At 44.5% G+C, this 24,267-nt stretch overlaps 1 protein-coding gene across 2 annotated transcripts in view; it reads left to right on the forward strand.

Annotated features, from left to right (window-relative positions):
- LOC146195383 (uncharacterized) overlaps positions 1–24,267 on the forward strand; it is a 144,504-nt gene that overhangs the window by 93,595 nt on the left and 26,642 nt on the right. For both annotated transcript variants that reach the window (XM_084597816.1, XM_084597815.1), the window contains exon 2: positions 9,397–9,503. In XM_084597816.1, the coding sequence (XP_084453942.1) occupies positions 9,441–9,503 (63 nt within the window). In that variant the 5' untranslated portion in view covers positions 9,397–9,440. The remainder of the gene's footprint in view (positions 1–9,396; positions 9,504–24,267) is intronic.

The following is a 24,267-nucleotide window of genomic DNA, read 5'->3' on the forward strand; positions in this document are numbered from 1 at the left end:
AAGAGTTGGGAAGAGGTACCGTAGTGGTGGCTTCGGACCCCTGCGCAATAGTGGCTTTCGCCTCATCGTACTTGGTGGTCAAACGTGCCCCATGGCATAAATAAAGCTCAAACAATAGAGTAAACTACTATATGCAAAAGCCATGTCTTTACTTTCAAACTGAACCTAATCGTAGCCGTGCAGATAGCTCTCGTGTAACTCCAGGTTTAAACACAAGCTAAACCACAGCAAATTGCTTTCATTTCTATTTTGTGCAGCCTTTATCGGCGCACCCTTTATGGCTTTTCCGCTCAAGGTGCAGTATGTATTACTGCATTAATGAGCAGCCGCAATAAATGAGAATGACTGTACTTTATTGTAGCAATGCTTTATTATTATATTTTTCGTTGATACTCCATCGCACCTCAGGCAAATATAACTTATCCCTGTCTGTCGTCGGGGATATACACGTACTTTCTAAAATTGGCTTGCAATCAACGAAAAAAATATATATTGAATTTTTATTATAGTGAACGTTATTGAGCCTATAATAATGCGAAATCAAATAATAAGGCAGTATGCTTACTCTCATTTACGTATGAGGTATATAACTTTCTGTAGAGTTTCATTCTATAGGAAAGTGAAGACAAGGAAAGGTTCGAAGGTTATCGGAAACTGTTTCGCTTGTTCGCTACAGATTGGAGAGAAAATGGCAATGCGGAGAGGAAAAGTAGACGAAGTGAGCATTAGAAATCAATTTTCCATGGAGCTTGATTGCAACTTTGTTACGATATCTTTTAGGTGCATTACATTGCAGGCCCTATGTATATTATGCTTTTCCTATGTGCTTGTGTTATTAAGCACTGATGTTTCTTGGGCTTACCCAGAATGTGCACCATCTCCGATGCTGCGAAACATGTCTCAACCTTCCCTAACGCTCGGCGGGTAGCGTATGTACATATTTACCTTAATCCACTTGGTATAGTGGCGATGAACTACACTGATGATTTTCATGCTATAGCCAGGGAAACCGTGCTAGCATTTCTTTGCCACCTATCCACCCGATCTTTCCAGTGTCACAGCGGCTTGTTCTAATAACGTAACACGTCCTCCAGATAGATCACCTGGCCAACATCAATGCTATCAGATATTTGCTTTGCGTTCACTTCTTTGGCCTGCGAGCGCTGAGAGCTGGCGAAGAAAGAATGAGTGTGCTGTTTTATATTTAACTTATGCAATCGCAACCACGCGAAGAAACCACTAGATGGATTCCGCGCCATATTCGGATCACTATTAACGAGTGGCCCAACAGCTCGCTGGTTAATTGTTAATAGCCGCCATAGAGCACACGGTCAAGCCCAGCAATGACGGACAAAAGGGGTGATCATCAGAAACACCATCTAGTTACGCACGCGATCAAGCGTAACTTTTCTGGATCCCTCTCATCCGTCTCTTACGATCCTACAATCTCACGTGACCATATATACCACATCCATAAGTTCGAATTGCGTTTAATTATGATATGCGCTACTATTAAAGACTTCTGCATCAATCCCCGTCCCCTAATTGCGCTTCATTTTACGCTGGCACAACAGCATCTCTCCACTTGCCCCGTTGTAGTCATCCTCCACGATCATTTAATTTACTCCGCTGCCATCTTGGCCAATAAGTTTAAAAGCGACACGAAGACCTGTACAGAGCAGCGGTTCGGCCGGGTATCAATCAATATGTTAGGTGTATGAATTAGGGCTTCCAATAATATATGCGACAATGATGCTTGCGACTTTAACCAAAGGTCCTAGGTAACTTCTAATTTTTTTTTATTTATTTTACTCCTCTTGGGCAAGAGGCTTGTTATAAATGAACAAAAAAAGTGCTCAAGGAATACAACTCTAGAAAATACTTCATTATACATCGTTAGCTAAAAGAGAGCAAAAAAAGGGGAGGTATCGTTATTATTCACAGTAACTCGTGGGATGTACCAGTAACACTCTGCCAAGTTTGGAAAAGCGCGTTGCTCAAATGCTCTTTCTGCATGCTCTGAGGAACATTGAAAAACGCACATAGTTAGTAAGTGAAGGGAAACAAACCTACATATTCATTGTTATCTCGCGTACATAGGACGCTACGTGATGTGCTGTAATGATCTTAGATACTGGGTCCTTTTCTGTTAATCTAACAACTTGAAGTCGCCGAATGTGATTTGAAGTGCGGTATAGAATTAATTTCCTGGTGATAGATCTATTACTATTGAACGCCTGTGGCCTGCATGGCTTTTAAACATTACCAGCGTATGCTTGCCTGAGCGCCCATTGCGAGCACAGTCTTCGCTGCCTAATGTCGCCGGCAGATCTAGAAATTACCTTTTGGGTCTAAGTCCGTCGCTAGAAACCCTAACGGTGCCTAAACTTCGTATTGCGCTTTGGACGAAAGAAGGGCAGAGTGAGCTTCTGCGGCAGCGTTATGTGACATTAGAGAAGTGTCATTTACCTTCTTCGCTCATGAGCAACCAAAACCTAATGGCATCACGACAAGCACATAACCAAAGCAACAACACATAGTTGAGTGAATGAGAAAGCTGGTTTAATGATTTAGGGAACAGGTCTGCTCTTAAAATTTCGTTGCTGGTAATTTCGTTGCGCGGTAATTTAAAACTTTAAAACACATAGAGAAAGCCGAGGGTTGGTGTGTCCATTCCAGCACTCGGAATCTGGCGAAACAGAAGCACCGCTCCGAGTTGGAAAGGAACCTAGCCTGACGCGCTTTTCTTTATACTTTCTAGCGGACGTCGGTTCACTCTGCGACATAGAACGCAGCGTTTCATTCATTGCGCTTTAAGACCGCCCTTTTACTTTACCGCGAATCTTAAAACAACAGGTAACAGAGCGACACACCAGTGGAACTGAAAAAATAAAATAATGAAAATAAAGTACCAAGAGAATAAAAAAGTCAGACCGTGTCGTGGGAAACGAGCCGTATCGTAACGCGGTGAACAAATGTTTCCCCCGGGCAGGTTTATTGCCCAAGGGTTGTCGTAAAAAAAGAGCCAAGCTCTTCTTCTCGGTTAAGGATGTCTACACGTTTCTTGTTCCTACCGACAGTTGAAAGAGAAGTGTACGCTCTGGTGAAGCAAGCTGAAATGGAAGAGGGTTCACTCCAATTGAAGGCGCGGTAGCCCATGTGAAGGTGCCAACACTTCAGCGTAAATTTTTTTCCTGTGCTTCCTCCCCATCTAGCCCTGCAACGGACACTTTTCTGCTGCATTTTCAACCAATATGTTCTTCTAGCGCTCATATCAGCACGTGTCGGAAGAACTAAAATTTGTATTCTATGAGCCCTAATCGTTGCAGAACAAACAAAAAGTGCCACAAAATGTAGGTCTAGCTGAGTTCGTCACAAGTCAGAAAACCAGCCTGCTTCTGACAACGCTATCTCGCTCACGTCTGCTAGGCAGTTAGAATAAGCTATGAGCTCGCCTAATATCATAAGTAAACGCTTGTTCTTACTTATCGATATAGGCCTATTACGACTATACTCATTCAGCCTCTTTATAAAGCCAAGAAATATAAAGGACAACGAAGCCTGTACAAACGGTTCTATTTAATTCAGATCGTAAATGGAGTTGCTGAATATTTTTCATTGCTCATAATATAATGAAGGGTCTAGCCACTGAGTGTCACTGTGTCGCGACTTTCTCCTTTTCTCATTCACTTAATCATTTATACATCCTTTATATCATGCCCTACCGTTGCCCTGAGGCAATAAACATCGTTACAAAAAAAGTTCTTGGTTTACGCGGCTATGGCAGTCTGGTAATGCGTATCCATCTCATGAAAAAAGAAAGAAAAAATGGAATGTGTCTGATTAACGTTAAGCCGACAAAACAAAGACAGCAAGTCGGCGTACAACGTCCAAGTGCGACGGGAAGGGATTTATCGCTTAGCTCCCGCTCGGGAACTGGAAACCGTTTTTAATAAGAGGCGGATGTGCAGAAGCGGAAGCACGGCGCTAAAACCATCATCTCGCCGCACCTCTGGAACTGCGCATACAAAGGGTAGAACCAACGTTGGGCGCCCTAAACGACCCGAGATTAAAAACAAAGATGAAAATCTCGTCATTTTCGTGGCGCCGGCACCTTTTATTTTATCGCTCGCTGCCCCGCACCCACACGCACCCGCGCTGTCCACACAGACGCACGCAAACGTCTGTAGCGAAAAAGATGAGAACGAGAGATCACCGTGGGAGCAGCCCTCCGCGTGCTTGGTATGTCGGTGTCATCGTCGCCTTCCCGCTGTTACAGTCGCGGCGTTGGGTGTTTTCTTTTCTTCCGCCTCAGATGGGGTCGTAAAGAAACGACCTGTCGGCGATTCGGAGACTTCATTTGTCCTTCTCGACGGGGCTCAGTCGCACTGCTGTCCCTAATTCCTCCCCTAACGACCACCGCCAGCAAAAGCAGGAGCCCGTCAGTTGCTCCTTCCTCGCATCTTCCTCTCCCTTCCCGTCTCCCCCTACTCGCTACACCCTGGGCCTCTGTAAGAAGTGCTTGTATGCGTAGCTTTCGCGAGAGTTCGCGATATTTCTTGGTTATTCGCTGAAGGCGCCCGGTTGCGTACCTTTGTAGCTGCGTGTTTATGTTCATGTCGGCGCCATCGTAAATCCTCCGGTAGCAACGAGTTTCCGCAGTCGACAGCGCCAAGATAATCGGTGCTACTGATGACTGTCGCTAACGGTACACTGCGGCCGCCATCTCAGGACGTCAGCGAATAGTTAAGGTCAGGGGACGGAAGCGTGACGTTAACGCGGTCTATCAGGATGGTGTAAAATTAGAGCTTTATTGGGCGTGCAAAATGTTTCCGTACCAATAGCAATTTCAGTTTTGGAACATTTGTTACCTCTCTCTCTCTCTCTCTCTGTCGCCAGCGTGGGCCTTCTGTATTATATGAATGTGGGAATCGCGGGTTAAGAATCGTTTCGTCGTTATTACAAACCAATACTCACTGTTATTATTCCACACTTTTATAGTGAGCAGTAAAATTGCTAGGTCAACGTCGAAGTTTTGTCGACGCTTTGACTCATAAAAGTGCCATTTCGGTAGCCCCGTGCCATTTATTGTTCGCCATTTATGTACTTTCCTCAGTCGGGCGGAAAAAGGGAAAATAACATTACCTTGTGTGCTGTGGCCGAAACTGTCGGATTCTATATGCGACTAGGCTGTTTTTATAACTACAATTGTTAAACAAAGCCTGTTAGTGGAGGCTAGCCTGCACAGGAAAGACCGTAACTTTGACGAGAGATTAGACTACGTTTCAACGACACATGGTGGCTTTGAAGTTTATCGCTTCATACTTTACTTCGCACAAAATGTAAACGTTTGTTATATATGCTTCTACAGGCCGGTTGCTCTTTATGCCTTGCTGACGCACCTTACGAATTGCCTTCGAACGATATTGAGGAAGCAGCACGGATCTAAAAAAATGCAGTTCATACGTGCGGAATTAAATCTGAAAATATCGCTTCCTGAAATTCATCAACAGTGATCAGTGACCTCTACCTTTCTCATAAGCTTTGAAATTTAACTCAAAATTTGAAGACATAACGAACAGTGATAGCTGCATTCAGTGCTTGAAAGAGACCAGTACGCGAAAGCAACCTCTCTTTCATAGAAAACGTCTATTCAGGCTCTGGCTATGGTTAGCAAATTGGTGGAAAGAGAGGAGCTTCGATTGGTGGACTTTTGTTCATGCCTCTGTTTGAAAGACGATTAGCACGAAGCTGGTGCATTTTGTTATGTCTGCATTCATCTACTTACGATTTACGCGAAGGTTCTATGTAGTAATAATACAGTAGAATGTGTTGGGAAGCAAAATGAACATAATAAAAATTGTTATAAGATCTGTATATGTTCTTTCCGGCCCTCACCTCATTGTGGATAGAGAGTTTGCTGCAGTTTCATCGGTTACACTTGTTGAGATGTTTTATGTCACAGCAAAGAAATTGAGATTGCTTTTATCTACAAGCGCCATCTTGTGCGGAAGAAGAAGGTTACTGCACGAATAGTCAACTTCTATTTCTCGAGGTCGCACTAGTGTATCATTATGATGATTGGCCCCGTGAAATGCAAAACTGCCGTATTCACAATGGCAAAGCACCCTGTACACTTTTGCGAGACAGCTTAAATTCCTTGTAGCAAAACTTTCACTCTTAACATTTTCAATTCGCAGTAGATACCATAGGAACTAAAAACAATGGCAGATTATGATTGAATACAGACACACGTGAAGTTCCCTGGGAGATGCTCGCATGCCACATCAATGAAAATTTTCCTCAGGCTATAGCAGATCGAGAAAAATTAGAATGAAGCATGCGTCGTTACGCACGTCGCACTGATGTGTTTTTGTTTCTGATGGTGATGCTCTTTTAAAAACTTTCACAGGTAGTGTGTTTTTATGCTAATTCAATGAAATATTAAATGTTAAACGCGTTATGTTGAGGAAAGAGGAACTGAGATGCCACAGAAAATTTTTGTGCTGATTATGATACAAATTTGGACGCTGTGAGGCAATAATTAGGCATGAAATCGCATCTTCAATCTTACAGTGAGGAGGATGCCCTTTCGTTCCAATACTGAGCTTTGTACTGACCCTTACAAAAAAGCTTAATGAGTTTCTGATTAAATGGTAATTACATTCCTCATCATGCACATTAACATTTCTATACATTTTCTTGATGCATTTTTGATGAGTTTCACAAGAAAGTTGGCCACCGTGTTTCTGGTTGGTACCTAATGTGTGCATTTCTTGTGTGTTATTCATGAGTGTTGACCAATGAGCACTTTTGGATAAAAAGTAAAAGCTAAAACGTCGCGAAGCACCTCAACTACATTAAAAAAAAGGTAAAAAATAAAAAAAAATTAAACTAAGCGAAAAAAAAAACTGCACCTCTGGCGCGATTCGAACTCGGTACCTCTTACTCCGTAGCTTCCTACGCTAACCACTCGGCCCCTCCGGGAACTGGTAATGTCGGTAACGTATTTGCTTCTTATGTCTGGACTGCATTCATAAGATTGGGACATAATGTTTCGAAGCATGTTTCGAAGTGTACAGGCCATTGCGGCTGCTCTAACAATTACAACTTCTTGACCATTAGAACTTGCATCTAATGTTCTAGATACCTATGCGCGCTATTTTGTCCACTGCAGTAATTTTAACATGTCGAGTTTGGCATCGCTGGCAAATTTATCAGCGCTGGCTCTTCGGTGGTTGCTACCTTGGGCGTAATTTTCGCTGAACACGGAGCTGTAGCACGAACCTTTAAGGAAAAAAAGTGCGAGCAAGCTTCAATACCGGCAAGCGCAGCAGCGCCAACACTATTTTACTGGTAACTAAATATTATTTGTATCTAAACATTTCGGGAAGCGTTGCGATGACTGAGGGCTCGGCTAATCTATACGCAGAGCAAGAAGGAGCTCGAAAGCTTAAGAAACACGTAAAATATCATGCATTATAAAGAAGGCATTGCTTCTCGTGCCCTGGTCGCGCACATGCTCCCAGGACGGTCCAGTTCCGAGTCAACGCTCGGCCCGGGTTACGTCCGCGCGTCGTCGTCGGCGCAGGCCGGGGTACCCCTGCTGGTCTCTCCAAAACGGCCTGCTCGCAGGTGCAAGGAGGCATTGGAAATGGAGCGGCCTTGCGTCCGTTAGCTTGGAGGCGGTGTGGCAGTGCGTCGGTTCGCGTACACAACAATATCCTTGCCCGTAACACCCTCAAGCATATTGTCCAACCACAGCACCCATTCGCTTGGCAAGAAGTGATTTGCAATGGCACAAACACCCAAGACGCAGGGTGTAAGCGTGTTTTGAATGAAACAAATGTCCAAAAAGTTGTTTTTGTTTTTACAGTGCATACTAAACAGAAATGAAAACATAGTAAAGAATATACATTCGCTTAGTGATGTATAATTTCCCTCATTTGAGAAAGTCAATGTATTTCCACATTAGCTCCTATACAAAAATACTGCTTTGTTTTCCAAGTACAAAACTTCTTGCGTAATCTCAAATGAAAGTCTGTTGCGGATCTCATGTTAAAACACATAAAAATTGTTTCTTAGGCAGCATCCTACATATGCTAATCAGAAATGAAAACATAGGGCTCTGAAAGTGTGCAGTTTACAAAGAAATAATATATATTCACTTAGTGATGTATACATTTCCTCATTTGATAAAGTCAATGTATTTCCACATTAGATCCTACCCAAAAATACTGTTGCGTTTTCCAAGCACAAAACTTCATGTGTGATCTCAAAGGAAAGTCTGCTGCGGATATGATGTTAAAACACATCTAATCTTGAATCTCCTTTGAGTGGTTGATGACTCATCAAAAACACATTACGTGGGTAACAGAAATTCAATATCCATTTTTGTAAGGGGAGTGCCAGAATGCCCGATGGGAAGCTGCTACCTCTCTCAACTTATCTGCGTATCTGTTAAATGTGATGATTTTTGAAGCCGAGAGGCATGTTACAAAGAAGGCGAGAATGAGTTCGCTCTAATATTCGGCGCAAATCTAATTCACCTTTAATTTCTTCTCTGGCCCCGGTTGAACGTTTCGCTCACCGCATACCAGTACGATTAGTCCCAAAAAGCGCTCAGGTAGCTCCTTTACTTAACAGCAAAAAGGAGACTGCAATTTTTTTTTCACCAGCTGAGTGAGAAAAAAGAACATAAAAATTTACTGTGCAACATAAGTGAAAGTAGAGTTAAGATATAAATGGTGCACAAAACCCCCGACCAAATAATATATTTTGGTGTAGCTAAAAACAAATTTATAGTGTCTCAGTGACTCTTTCTTAGACATGTGGGCTTCCGCATAGGCCACCGACTGCGGCGGTTTGCAAATGTAATAGCATCAGCAGTTAATAAGCGGGCAACGACCCAGAAAGTTCTGCTGCCGTGAGCTACGGGTTTCCCTCCTTTACATACACGTAATGCTTGTCGCCAGACTCCAACTTTATGCTTCTGAGCGAGGTGTTTCATTATTGTAGGCTTGCGGCAAGGCTCCTGCCTTTGCGTGGAAGTCTGTGTTTAAAATACCACCACTCTATCTGCGAACTACACAGAACAAATTAAAACTGGACCAGCCCTGCGCTTTGTCATTATATATGCAGCTATACAAACTCGCTGAAGTATAGTATAATAATGAAATCAACTATGCTAAAGTACCATGGAGGTCATCCTCAAAACTTGAGCCGCTATATCCGGTGCCATCTGCTCTACATTCTGTCAACGCGTCTTTTAAATGTTACGTCATTTTCTCGCATGCACTTTTTTCTCTTGGGATTTCGTAAGCGGAAAATTCATTAACGCTAGCGTCCCGTTATGCTCTCTCGCCGCTGACCGCGCATGTCGCCTTTTTCGTGCAGTTTGGACACACGGAACTCAGAGATTCCCCAGCGGACCGACGGATATGAAGCACATCGTGTTCATCACAGCCTGCGTCCTCCTCTTCCTGGCTGCCACCGGTGCAGAGGTCTGTCCCCGCATAGTCTTTCTATGCCATGTTCTCCCCGTGTCTTAGTGCGTGTTGTCACTGGTTTCTACTCATAATTTCTGGCCGCTTATGAATAATTTGATTTAAAAAAAGATATTGTCTTGTAGATGCGGCCTAAAAAAGAGAGAAATGACGAACTATAGATTTCAAATGCCGTATGAGTCAAAGCGTGCAGATGAGAGGAGAATTGTCGCGAACCGAACTAAGAAGATTTCAATATATCCTGGTTTCTGAGGACATTTAGGTATATTTGCTAGAGTGTGAAAAATATCAGAGTGAAATAGCTCAGCTGAGAAGCAGTGTTTGCTATTACCGCTGTCCTGAGCTCCTGGTACTGTTCGTACTGTTCGAGGGAGTAGTATTTACATCTGAAAGCTGCCAATTTCGCAAGATGGCTGGCTTTGCGTCAGTAGTGGTGAAATAGTCCGAAGATAATCTAACCTTCAATACCTTGCTAGATATCATTACTACTCTGGAGGGTCAATATTCATTTACGAAAGATCCCCAACAAAAATGGCTGCAGTAGGTCGTCCTCAGCGCAAGGATTTTAAGCTCCCCAGATTGCCTATTTCTCACCCCATTCACTCATCTTTAATTAGCGACGCTGTATACTCTCGACGGGGGAGTTTCCATTTGCTGAAATTGTCGATAGAAGAGAGTTCCATGTTTTGCGTCCGCCGATGGGCGGCGGAGCCACTAACACCAAGAAAGGTTGTATCTGGGATCAAAGCAGAAGTATCACATGCTAACCTTACGCTAATGAGCCTCTACCCTCGTGATCACCGACCATGCTTCTAAAACGGGCATATCGCTACAGCTTCTTCAGCACTTACCACACTGCGAGCAGCGAATACCTGTTACTCTGTTTCATTAGAGCACCACCAAATAATAGTGAATTTTTCTTTCATACAGGAAGAGGGTGACATACGGTGAAACCTAGATGTGAAGCATTCATCGGCTTTCACTCCCATTTATCTGTGCCGTAACCTTCAATACATTAGTACCAGGATTTCGTACCATGAAGGGTATGAAATGTGCAGAAAGGGAATTTCGCAAACATGTCGCCTGCTGGAGACATTTCAGTGCCTGCTATAGTGTCTCATAGTCTTTAGACCTTTCACCACATGGAGTGAAGCTCAGCACAGAATAGATGAACGGTGATGTAATCGTTCACTATTTAAATGCACACAGAAAACGACTGACCTGAAGATACAACGCAGAGGTAGACTCGCTGGCTGATGGCGGTTAGCTTGGGCCAAAGTTTGAGCAGAAAACGCCATAGATATCGTAAAATACAAAAGCAGCAAATACAAAATACGACACATCACACTTTAGGTTATGCGAGGAGAATATCAGCGGAGAGCGGGCACAGGTAGAGCGTCCACCTAGCTTGAAATAATAGACCCGTTGTGGAATCCCTGTGCCAAGAAATTATTCACGGAACAAACGAAAAAGCCGTAGAGCTAAGCTTGCTGGTTTTTAATTATTCTGCTAAATCTGAGTTCCATTAGCCGTTGGTATTAGCAACCGAAAGGTCTGGGGCAGCATCCGTGTTTTGGTACCTCGCAGGCGTTTGCACGATAAGGCACGTCACACGACCATCGTAGCATTGCCACGCTCGCTTGCATACCGAACGGTAGAAACGAAGCGGATGTGTTAGAGTCGAAATGGGGAGAGTAAAAATTAAATAGACTTCGTGTCGTGCGCTCTCGGATGTGGATATGCACAGGGAGGAGCTTTGTACCGATCATTTAAAAGTCAGGTTTTGATTTAACATAAACATTAAAAGGAAAAGGAAAAGCTGTAATGAAAGACTCCCATCAAGGAGACAGCGGCACGATCACAAGTAGAAAAATCTGAATCTCACTATGGGACATGTACACTTGACAAACAAATGACGAGGATATCACTGCTCTGGTAACGAGCTATAATATGACAGACATCACCATTGCCTGAGTAATCGAAGCAGTTTTTCGATGGTTACGCTTGATATGGCACGATTTTCAAGAAGAGGAAACATCTGATTATAAAACCGTTAATAACGAAGGCCTCTATCATATCACGCAAAATATGACTGGCAGAGCTCTCAATGCTAATCACTAAGCGTAAGGTAAAGAATCTAAAGCATTTTGATACTGATAAAGTCGAGCAATTTGAACAGAACTGGGAAGCCTAAATGACGTATGCAAGTCTAAAGGATAGGCAAAATAGCACTTTTTTATAGAAGGAAGAAGGATGATGCCGCTAAGGATTAAAACCAGCGGAAAGACACAGACAAAGAGAGAAGCACACAACACAATGCTGATTTTAATCCTTAACAATATGCACCAACTGGCCCAGCTCTCCACTCTATTGACGATGCCGCTCCCAATGTGAACAAAATGTGTAACATGGCCGAGTAGCTCTGCAGACGTCAGCGCAGTAGAAGAAACATGAAGGATGATAATGATAGATCTAGTTCTCCAGAGCAAATGGACATTGCTCTGCATGTTGGTCATAAATAGGTAATTAAGGAACTCCTTACAAGCGATACCGCGGAGAAATCAGCTGTGAGCAGATCGATAACTAGACATACTTTTGAAGGGCATTTGAGAGGCACTGCTAGACCTCCTAGATATCCTTTTTGCGCAACCCGTAATAACGTTGAGCGCGCGTAAGTCTTGGTAAAATAAATGGGACGTTATAGACATGAAATATTACTGCTCCGTCAGCTCCCTGTAGGCTGTTTAGGAGTTATTTACCGTGACACTCACTAATACAAAGAGGAGAACCATTGTATTTATAAACTAAAAAAAAGTAGGCATACTAGTTTAAATATTATTCAACAGTCTATGTTCCCGATATCGAAGAAGAAAGGCTGAAGCTATAGCCGAGTGATATGTATAGTGTTCATATGGTTTGAAAAAAAAAAAAAAAAAGCATTTATTTTAATTTAAACGCCAGGTGTACTGTGAGCATTACGGGACCAGTGTCTATAAGAGCTGTACGCATATATTCTGGATTGTATTTGAATGTATTGCGAGTAGGAAGCCGTGAAAGTTCTCTATAAATAGAGTTATAAAATCCTATTAGGAAGAATGTTTGGCAGAGAGAGTGTCGCGAGGGTCCTATTCATTACTTGTTTGCAAAAGGGAATCGGGGACATGGACTGAGAGCTACTAAGGAGAAGAGCTAATGCATAATATCTTAGAAACGTGCGGTTTGAGAATGACATGGTCTAGATCTTTATTTCAGTGCAAGAAGTGCAAAAGATGATGAAAGAGGGGAACAGCTACAGCAGAACGGAGGGTCTGAAACCTAATAAAGCCAAGCTATCTTCTATGATCTCGGTGCAGATCGGCCGCTTAGGAGGAGCAGCTAAGCGTTTTGAGTGTTAAAAGATGGAACTACATAGAGTGGGTAGTAAGTGCAGATATAGACCACGATAGGTATATATCTAGAAGCATAACAAAGGAATGAAGTGCACTTGGCAGGTATCCTCAGAATATAAACATCACTTTGTAACTATTTCTAAATTACAACACTTCTAGAACACCTGTACCTTATGGGTGCTCGACCATGAAACAAAACGTGTGTGTACGCCTTTTCTGTGCTCTGTCGTCGATTCATCTGCGTGTTTCATCATCTCCAAAGACCAACTAGCCCGATTCTCTACTGTATGAACAAAGCTCATTGAATTTCAGAGGATTCTTCAGAGACGGATAGAAAAAACGGTAGGTACAAAAATAAGAAACAGGAAATAGGTACGTTAAGGGCGATCAAATAGTGACGAAGACTAATCGCCTAGATTTCAAGAAACGGAAATAATAGCAAAGAGTGGCAGAAAACTATAGGTTCAGGGACTACATCAGGATGCCTGCTAGGATAATTGGTACAGAAACTGGATAGCTGCTGGCTTTTGTGAGGCCTTGGCTCTGCCTGAGACGTAGTCAGGACATTATGAACATAATCCGTGTGAAGTGTTTGATGAAAAGCGGGGATATGAAAACGAACATGTCGCAAAAGATATCGTGCTTGACCACCTTTGAATAAAGGAACGCTGAAATCACTGCCCTGGAAGGCCTATAAGTAGGACAGGATAGTCACCACTCTAATTGGCGCCAAAAGTGCGCTGTGTATAAAATTCCGAAATGATACGCATGGGCGCAGGCACCACGCGAATTTAGTTACTCTCTTGCACGAACAGCGCAACTGACTTTTCGTTTCTGGTATCGTGCTTTCCTAACCCAGGCAGAGATGAACCCACCGACTGATAGCAGCAGCGAGTGGCAAGAGCTTTCATGAACAGTTGTTTATCCTTCCCTTCGTACACCGATCTTGTGCGGCTCCTCGAATAAATTAGAATTATTACGCCTGAGTAATGGTCGCTTTAATCAGATCCTGACAGGGTATGTCGCCCACTCCTAGTTCCCGCCATCAATTTCAGATTTCCACGTTCGAATGTGCTAACCGCTTCGGTGAGACAATAGGCGAAAGAAGGCTGAAAGTGAGATTGTCTGGAGCTGGAGAAGACGCGGCGCGAACACCAAGGATCGTTAAGTGCGACGGCAATTACGGCGCTGCTGTTGTATTTCGTGCGGGTGGGGGGGGGGGGGGGGGGGGGGGGGGGGGAGGGCGGATGGAGAGGGGCACGGTGACAAGGAAGGAGAGTATCGGGAGTTGGGAACAAACGTTGTACGCGCCAACTATCGCCGAGCGCTGGAAGCGACGCCATGTACGGCTACATCAACATATTTGAGCCAGCGCAAAACGGGCCCGAGCTGGTTGCTGCCGTACACCAGCGTAAAGAACTCTTTTCCTTCCCACGGCTATTCGCGAGGCACTAATCCTACGTAACTAGGGAATCACTCGTCTTTGTCTGGTGCGGGCTGGTCAGGAATCATGTAGCAGCAAAAGAGATTGATTTTGGGCGGGCTAGGGTTACATCGTACGAATAGGCCTGGTTAGTGTTTTCCACGTTCAGCGTGAAAGATAATGAAGCAGTGGAAGGTGTCGCGGTTTCTTACGGTCGAAGCAATTCCGTCAGCAACTTTTCAATAGAGGTTCTTGCAAAACGACCGGTTTCTTATACAATCTACAAACGTTGTTATGGGGAGCACGCGTGGTGGAACTGTGGTGTGACGATGCTGTTTTGGCGCCACGAGAAGATAAAAGTAATAGGAGAAAGGCAGGCGCAAGGCTGAATCTGTCCGAATGTATAGGAGACCCTGATATTTTGAAGCAGGTCGTCTCGCCCCTTGCTTGGTATACTAATGTCTTCGACTCAACATAAGATTTATATCAAGAGTAAAACAACGCTGCACTCTTATATACATTGTTAGGGTGATTTATGTGTTGTAACTGACGCTGCGATGGGCGTAACTCGGCGCAAAGAATTAAGGAGCGGGGAGAATTCACTCTGTCAGAATCCTCTTCTGCCAGACCACTTTGTCGTCCACGCGTTCCTCGACCATCGTCATTGTCAGTGAGGACACTACATCGGTCATGCGTTTCCCGGTAAAACTACCCCCTCGGCAAAAGGTAACGTCCCGGTGCGCATTAGACGTGCGGTGTGGAGGGGGAATAGTACGGCTTGAGGCGGGCTACGTGTACCATTTCGGAAGTGGGTGTAGCGGACGCTCACTTTGGGCGCAGCTGTGTAATCTCATAAGTGACATCGCTCACTGGGCATAGTACACAATAAAGACCTGTGTAATGCGGCAGACGTTTTTCACACAACCCCACGCGACGCCAGGGAAGCCAGAGCAACACCAGAGATCCGGGAGGATAGTGAACGTCATGGTGGTGAGCTTCGTAGTGGCGTTTTTAGGTTCTTAAGAGATGGAGACTTGGTGACGAACAATCTGGCGAACAGCATCGGCTCGGGTGATGGTTGTTTCCAGCGGCGGGAAACAAGGTGTCCAATGAAAGTAGGGGGTCTCTTCCAAAGAGAAGATAGAATGGAGAATATCCAGCAGTGTCATAGCGCGAAGAGTTATGAGCAAAACTGACAAATGGCAGACTAATGTCCCAGTCGCGGTGACTGTCGGATACATACGTGGGGAGCATGTCGGCGAATGTTCGGTTAAGGCGTCCCGTAAGGCCGTTCGTCTGAGGGTGATACGCCGTAGTGAACTTGTGCCGAACGGAGCAAGAACAAAGTATTTCGTCGACAACTCGGGAAAGGAAACAGGGGTCACGGTCGGTAAGTAGTTGGCGGGGAGCGCCATGGTGATTTACGACGTCGTACAAAAGGAAGTCAGTAACGTCTTTGGCGCCGCTAATTGGAATGACGCGAGTGATCACGTACCACGTGGCATAGTCGGTGGCCACAGCAATCCATTTCTTTCCTGACAAGGACTCCGGGAAAGGCCCTAGGAGGTCAAGGCCAACTCTGGAAAATGGCTCAGTCGGGATAGCAATCGGCTGCAGGTGCCCAGGAGGCAGCACAGGGGTTTCTTTCGACGTTGACAGAGGTCGCAAGTGGCTGCATGGCGTTGGACGGAGAAGTAGAGTCCAGGGCAGAAGAAACGCCGGCGAACGCGGTCGTATGTGCGTGAGAGGCCAAGATGGCGAGTTGCAGTGGCGTCATGCATTTGTTCGAAACGGCTGAGCGTAGGTGTTGGAGAATGACCAGCAGGTTCTCAGCGCCAACAGGTCGCATGTTGCGGCGGTACAATATGTTCCCATAAAGGAAGAACAGGGCGAGGGAAGCATCATGGCTGTCTGTGCGGAGGCGGTTGTTGAGAGAACTGAGGGTTGGATCCAAGCGCTGTTCGTCAACGATGTGGGGAGAGTCGGATATAGATAAGACGTAGAGTTCCGACTCATGGTCTGTAGGGGAAGCGGAATCGATCGGATAACGGGACAGACAGTCTGCATCCTGGTGGAGCCGATCGGATTTGCGTACAACAGTAAAGGCATATTCCTCCAAGCGCAGTGCCCAGCGGCCGAGGCGGCCCGCAGGATCCTTGAGGAAGGAGAGCCAAGAAAATAATAATAATAATAATAATACTTTATTTTTCCTTTACTACAAGGAAAGGAAAGGAGCAGCCACTAAAAAGCTGCTTCGAAGAGTAGCTTGACGGGGCGGCTGCCCCTGCATATGACGGCATTTCACAGCAGAGAAAGTCACGCCCAAGCAGTGAGTACACAATCAATGGAGAAATAATTAGACTACAAAAAATCACTAGGTAAATCAGGAAAAATACATGAAAATAAAACAGAAACGCCGCAAGACAGAACACCTAACTTAAAAATATGTATTCATAGAAACATTTCGCAAATTAATTTAATAGGAGGAAGAGAGAAATCTTGACCACTATTAGCAAAGTATTGATTTAATATGGTAGGAAGCCTGAAGCGAAGCATCTGCCTGTCATAGTTCGTCCGGCACGCTGTAAGGCATGGTAGTCGGTAATAACAGTGAAGGGTCGGCCAAACAAGTAGACTCGGAATGTTTCTATGGTTTCAGAGCCAGGCACTCCCGTTCCGTAATAGAATAGTTCTGTTCCGCTCAAGACCGGAGACGACTGGTTTAGGCTAAAACGCAGTGTTGGCCACGTTGTCGCTGTGCAAGTATGGTACCAATCCCGTGGACACTGGCGTCGGTGCGAAGTTCCGTCTGGGCAGACTGGTTGAAATGGGCCAATACAGGAGGAGGAGGAGGAAGAAGATAAAGAGAAAAGGCAGGGAGCTTAACCTGTAATAGAAACCGGTTTGCTACCCTTCACTGGGGGAAGGGGATGAGTGAATATAAAAGTTGTGAGGGAGGGATAGTTCAAGTTAATACAGTCACATAACAGACACGCCACATCACATCACGTCGCAGTAATATCACGTAACATAACAACAAAATTATAGTCTTTTGATTTGGCCTGTGCTTTTCATAAAGCGGAGCAGTGCCTGGGAGGCCTTCACCGCTGACGATCGCCGTGGCCAGGAACCTGAAATCTTAATTTCAGTCAATGGGCATCAATCTAAATACTCCAGCGCACTGCGTATTCACTATCTTTCCACACTTTATATGGGGCATTCACAAAGAATATGGCCTATAGACTCGACGAACCCTCAGTTTGTACGTGCAAGGATGTTTGCCATATCTAGCATAAAAGAATAAGAGTTTGTGAATGCTACACCAACCCGCAGGTGGCACAGCAAAGTTTCTTCGCGTCGGGGTAGGCCAGGTGGAAGCCGGAGCTTTAAGTCAGGGTCCAGGATTTGAAGCGGCAGTTCGCAAACAGGCCAGAATTCCACAGGCAGAGCGTGTGTTGCAAGTACGCGAAGCCTGCCCGTTGCGTCTGCCCTGAAAACGGGAATCAACACACAATCGCCGTCTTGGTGGGCTGTTCGTGCGACCTCATCCGCCCGGACTTTGCCCACTATGCCGCTATAACACAGGATGATTGATGGCAACAGCGAAGGGGGGTGGCGAATGCGCGAGCCTGCTCAGGTCTCCAAGAGAAAGGAACGCCTTTCTTTAGCAGATTGGTGAGAGGGCGAGCCACGGCGGCAAAGTTTGGGACGAACCAGCGAAAATAAGAGCACAGTCCTATTAAAGTGCGGACTTCACGGGCTGAACGGGGAAATGGGAAAGTACTGATAGCGAGACCTTTGTTGTGATCGGGTTGCACGCCGGTGGCATTTACCAAATGGCCAAGCACATTAAGTTCGCGGCGACCAAAACTGGACTTTTTGAGTTCACTTGAAGCCCGGCATGGCGGAAAAGTATCAATATGGAAGAAAGACGACGGAGGTGGCTTTCGCTGGCTAACACTCTCGTAAAGCGATAGCAGTCCTCGACATCAACTTCATCTGCACCGCAGAATGAGCTAGGGTCATGGGGGTGGGTTTCGACGGCAGTTGTAGTTGCGGAGGTAGATGGAGCCGCGTCAGTTGTCATCGTGGCGGTTCCGATGTGACGTCCGCTGCGAAGATCCAGCGTCAGATCTCCAGCGTCCCGGTAACAATATTAACAAAAACATATTTGCAATTTTATAATCTATTTTTAGACTGTTTAAGCTGTAAAGTAATTTTTCTAAAATACCGCGGAAATACTCCCAGGAGAGAATCTGCAAAGATAAAACTGTTAATATTCCTCAGAAGAGAAAAAGGTGTTTGAAGTGAGCTGAAATTTGGCTGACTCTTTCCTGTTGGAAGCACAGCATTGTGCCAATGAATAATTTCACCATGTGTGCGGAGCGGTGTTTTTTTTTTCTTGCCTCCGTGTCACTATAAAAGGGAGAAAACTACCTCCGCAGGCACCTTGTTGCGCTGCTCGGCATTGCGACCTAAATATCTACGAACTGCACGACCTTCTTGTTGTGCTTGTGAGAATACGGAGCGCTAAATAGAGATCAGGATCGCTAAGAAATCCGCACTGCTCTTAACGACCAGCAGCTGCATTTGATCGAAAAAAGAAAAAATTGGCGCCTTCCGCACTTCGTTAATTTCAGTTCGCTCGACAGTCGTAAAAGGTCACAGTGCGTTGCCTGCTAGGTGCATGGAAAAAGTGTTTTCTAATGCTGGGTATTGCCGATAAATATAGTGTAACGCTAATGCCACCGGTTTGTGCGCATAACAGCTCATATATTCGTTCTCAACGTCAATTCTCTTGCTTTCTGGGCACAAGAAAAAAAAATAAGAACCTAGCTCTGCAGTAAAGCTACAGGATGATGCAAAAGCGTATGAAGCAGGAGAGGGAACGTGAGGAGAATAGGAGACTTGCATGAATTGCTTTGTTGCAGACAAAAAAAAAAAGACGTATTTGTTCAGCAACGCGGGCTGAGGCACAGGGTAAATGCCCTAGAGGAATATCACTCCCTGTGGGCGGAGAAGCCTGCCGTGAACAGTGCCGTTTGAAGGGAGAGACGAAGAAACGAGCCAGGTCGAAATTAGGCGACATCGCAGACAGCGCCGCCGGCTGCTTCTGACACAATCCGATGAAGAAGCCACCTGTGTGTTAACTGTCCGACGGTGTGTCCGGGAGAGTGAAAGAGGAACAAACGTTCCCGTCGGACGCATCGATCCTCCTTGTGTTTGCTCAACGCTCCCTAAAGGAGAAGGCATGCGTTCGCACGTGGCTCGCTGACTCGGCTCTACCGGGCCTCCGCCGAGTTTGACTTATCCGAATGCTGCGCTCAGCTGAGATTAGTTGTAAGGAGGCGGCAATAAGTTCCGCCGGCAAAGGGCGATAGTGGCGACGTACAGGAAAGGAACACCCATCAATTGCCGCTGTGTTTGAGAAGCTTCTGGGAATTGCAACTTCCTACCTCCTCTCTTTGACGTCGAGTCAAACTCAAACAAGTGGCCAGGTCGGGGGGGTATTTATTGATGGACGCTTTCATAGTTCTCTGATTGCTTCTTTCGACTTTGGTTTTTGCATTTGATGAAAGGTATTTATCACTGCTTAGGGACCACCGTGAAACCTCCGCTGTTTATATCGGATCCTCGCCATTCCCAGTTTCGGTGCCCCATGTTGCGCGAAGCTAGCTTTCATTTTTCGGAATTCTCTAGCAACGGCTTAGTGTGTTAACGGCTAATAAGCATTAATGTTCCTAATTTGTCAGCTGTGAAAACAAAGTAAACTCGAAAGGTAGTTCAGTTTGAACGCAACGAGCCATACATTAAGAGGGGATTATATTGAAACAAATATGGCTATATTGCTGTCAGAGAAAATTTTAATATTAAGAAAAATGAGAATCCTGCGAAGAAGCAGAATATAGGAGGCATTTCGTAGGAGACCACAGCCAAAGCTATCAACCACCATAGTGGATTTATTTTTCACATGAAAAAATACGTCAGCGTTGCTATCAAAGTTGAACTGACGTACGCAAAAATTGAAGCTCCGCAAGCAAGCGACGCCCTGGATTATGTGGTGTTTATGGTCGGCCATTGACTTTGACAATTGACATGTTCCTTCAATTAAGCTGTGAGAAAATTTATTTGGCAGGGGCTGTAGTCGACTCCGTAAATACTAATAATAATAATATAGTAGGTAGAATTCAGTTCCTATTACTAACTTTTTCCATTTTAATAAATGCTTCTGGGCCCATTTGTTTAAACAGGATGTCTTGTTCGCCTAATTGAGCACATATTGTTGTTGTTGTTATCGTTGTTGTGACAGTAGGATGAAGGTAAATAAAATACATGGGCCTGCTACTGGCTCAGCAGCTGAGCCACCTCCGCTGCCTCGTGCGGAAAGAGGAGAAAATCGAGAAAAAAGGAAATACAGGAAAAGATGAAGGCGCGCGACACAGCAACCATCATCCACCCCCGCCTTTGTACTTGCTAATTTGTTTATCTTTTATCATAATATAGAAGCTGATTGGGCATCTTCGTCACAAATCAGCTTCATCAGTAACAAGCATAGGCGTAAATTTCTTCAGTGACGGTGTACACAGATTTATACTGTCATAAATTTTGTAAGCTTCGGGTACTACTCCACTGCAATGTCACGTAGTGGTGACGAGGTCGACGACAAAAATGAAGGGGTCGATGATTGCACTAAAGAAACTGTTTATTTGGGCTGACTTGCGCCCGCAAAAGAACTAAGCAACTCCAAAACCCTTGCAGATAATCCAAACGCAAAAGAGACCTTTTTTATATGCGCCGTTTATGTTTCTCACAAGCGCAGGTATGGCTCCAGAAAGTACGACCATCCAATCTTCGTTTTTGTCTGTAAAAACACAAGTGAAGGGATTAGTTTACATGTTTACATTTTGAATAACTGAGTCAAAATGAACTACGCTTGACATCATGTAAACAATCAACTGTCATGACGAGAAGGCATCATGACACGAAAAAAGGTTATAATTAATAATGATCAGGAAAGATTATGTTTTAAGGCGATAGCTATCAACGGCTCACGTTTTCGGCCAATAAATGTATCACGCACTTCCGTCACACTACAGCTGTCAATAATGCTGACAGTCACAGCGGGCATGTGAGAACATTATCTTAGTTCTCCTTGTCCAGCGTCATGCCAACGCGGTTGCGATGGAGACTATACCGCCGCTGTTTTCCTTTAAATGTGTCTGTGAAGAACTTTAGTTAGTGGTAGATAGTGACTGATAATGATAGTTTTAGTTAGTACTGATATTCATAATGACAGAGATGCCATCACCTAGGGACGCCATGACAAGTCGTAACGGTATCATGACGTCACCAGACGATTTACGCATATACGAAACTGACACCGCCTGGCGTCCGATTCAGGCGTCCGTGCGGCCCCTTTCATCTGGCGCTTCCCTTAACGCCGCGCCAGATAGCATATAGAAGCAGACGCAGCGCAGCAGGTATCACCCACATTTCAAATTGGTTTACAGGAACGAAAAGGCGCAGTGTCTGTCACAATTCTCCGCAGACACCTGAGCCGAGCAATAAGTAAAAGAAGGAAGGTAGGAGGAATGTGAGTTAAAGAAGAGGAAAGAGGTGCCTACCATCGCGCAATAAAGGCTCTAGCATCATCGCACTTTAGTGGTCCAAAATGCCCCGTAGGATTTTTTCCAGCCTTCTATCAGGACGTAATAACAAAAAAAATTATGAAATATTCTTCCGGTAGGCCAATTTCAGGCGATTGAAATACAATCTTATACCAAATAATGACATCCTGTTGCCCGGCGTTTAGGGTACCAATTCGTCAATATTTATACCTGAAGACGGTATGAAAATATTTGCAGAGAACGCTGCCAAGGGGGCGGTCAATGTAATATCGATCGGGCTTAATTATAAGCCACAGGTGTCTCCTCTCACCTTGATGGTGTGATCAGTTTCAACAAATATTTCATGCGTATTGGTTAGCAACGACAATTCAGATTATATTTTGAACCTTCTCATCAGCGTAAGCTGTGGCCGAGAGTTTTCAAGAATATTATTTTAGTGAAGTACTAGAGAACTTAGAGACACCGGCTTATGAAATATTATTCGTAACGCAAAAGGTGAGAGCCGCTTCATTCATAAGGCACTTAATTCAGAGCGACTTATTTAAACTCGCATCATAAAGCAACCTTGGCAGTTGAACATTTTGTGATATTTCTTTCAGTGATGGCACAAACACGACTTACAAACTGTTGACCTAAATAACTTGTATTTTACACTTACTCTCCACAACTCAGGAACGTAACGAACGTAGTGTCGGAGTCAGCACCCTTTCTTCAGTGAGCTCCTGCTCAGCTTCTCTTCTATATGATCTTTCCTTTTCCTCTGCCCTTAGCTGTGAACGCTCTTTCACAGACGGCTTGCAAACATGGCAAGGAAAAAAGGTCAGCTATTCCACTAGCGAATCAAATAAACGGCGCAAGAGATAGAATATGCGTTGTATGATATCAGCGCCGTGCGGTCTCACTGGTTGTGTGTAATAGCTGCGATAAAAACACAAAAATATGAGACAGTTTCATTTCCAGCTCGGAGAAAGGTAGACGCCGCCTATATGAAGTAACTTATCTCACAATAGCTCAGATGAAGGCAAGTACAGGTATTATCGATGTCTGAACGAGGAAACCGTTCGCGGAGCGCGTGCCAAACGTGGCGGAATGAATGCACGGTGAAGTTTAATTTTGCCTTGGACAAGCGAAATCCTGCCTCCTAACATTAATGTTACACTGCATCACTTTATTGGACAGGGCTTCCACGGTAACAACAATGTCATCGCACCAAAGTACAGCCAGCACGGAATACATTTATTGTCATGGTGCACGCTAAGGAGGCATAAATGTACTTGCAAACACGGCAACAGTAATCGACACTGCAGCATAAAGCAAAGAAACGCAAGCGCCGTTTTCTCCATGTTGATTTCAAAAGGAAAGATTTGTACAATGCAACTCTACATCAGTTTGCTGCATTAACATTTGCACAATGTGCCTCGACACTGAGGTCGACACCCATCTCTCAAAATCTCGAAATCAGTGAGAACACTTGCTCATCGTCACCTTTCGATTTAAGCATAGTTACATGCGGCAACCTGACATTAACTCGTACAGGAACAAATAAAGTTCATTATGCATGGCAGCGGATATCCCCCTCACTGCGAATAATTTAGTCATTCCTATGCGTGCATAAGTCCACAAGGACAGCGGTATTTCAGGCCGTGAGGCAGATAAGAGCTAGAAAATGTATCTATAGCAAACCCGCCATCGTTAAGCGCGAAGATTGCACAAAGCACGCCATAACGGTGAAGGGAAGTGCGATGTGAAACGTAAACAGTAATTTTCGTCCCGAAAGAAACTTGCCGATAGCAAAGCTTGACAGAGTAACCGCAAGTCAAATCGAGCTGGCATCGCCCTCAGTCCATGCTATTATTAGTGGTCACGTTTCATTACTCTAGTACGCATGATGAGTTGCAAGCGTGCTATTCTTAGACTGAAAGTGAAAACAGCACTATTCCTGCTTATGCCAGATTGGTAAACCGTTCATGCGAATAAAAGATGCATATTGGTATGATTGTTAGAAAAACTGCCTTTAAAAATGAAAAAAAGAAACGAAAGCTCGCATCAACGGGAGTGCATCCGCTGATGGGGCACTCGACATACTCATGTTTACTGATTCAACGTCCACTTTTTTTTTTTCATATTTGAAGATAATCCCGGAGGACGTAAGTAATAATGTTTTATTAAGAAAGTATCTGTGAAACTTCTTACTTTGAACGCGTTATATTTATTCAATAAATAAGCAAAGAAAGTGCAATAATAGATTAGTTCATTGGAATAGATTAGTAAGCATCAGAACTTCGATCTTTTTGGATATAAAATGTATCGCTCTCCCAAAT

The sequence above is a fragment of the Amblyomma maculatum genome, chromosome 3 (assembly GCF_055883805.1).
Source record: "Amblyomma maculatum isolate TAMU_Amacu chromosome 3, ASM5588380v1, whole genome shotgun sequence".
NCBI classification, from domain to species: Eukaryota; Metazoa; Arthropoda; class Arachnida; order Ixodida; family Ixodidae; genus Amblyomma; species Amblyomma maculatum.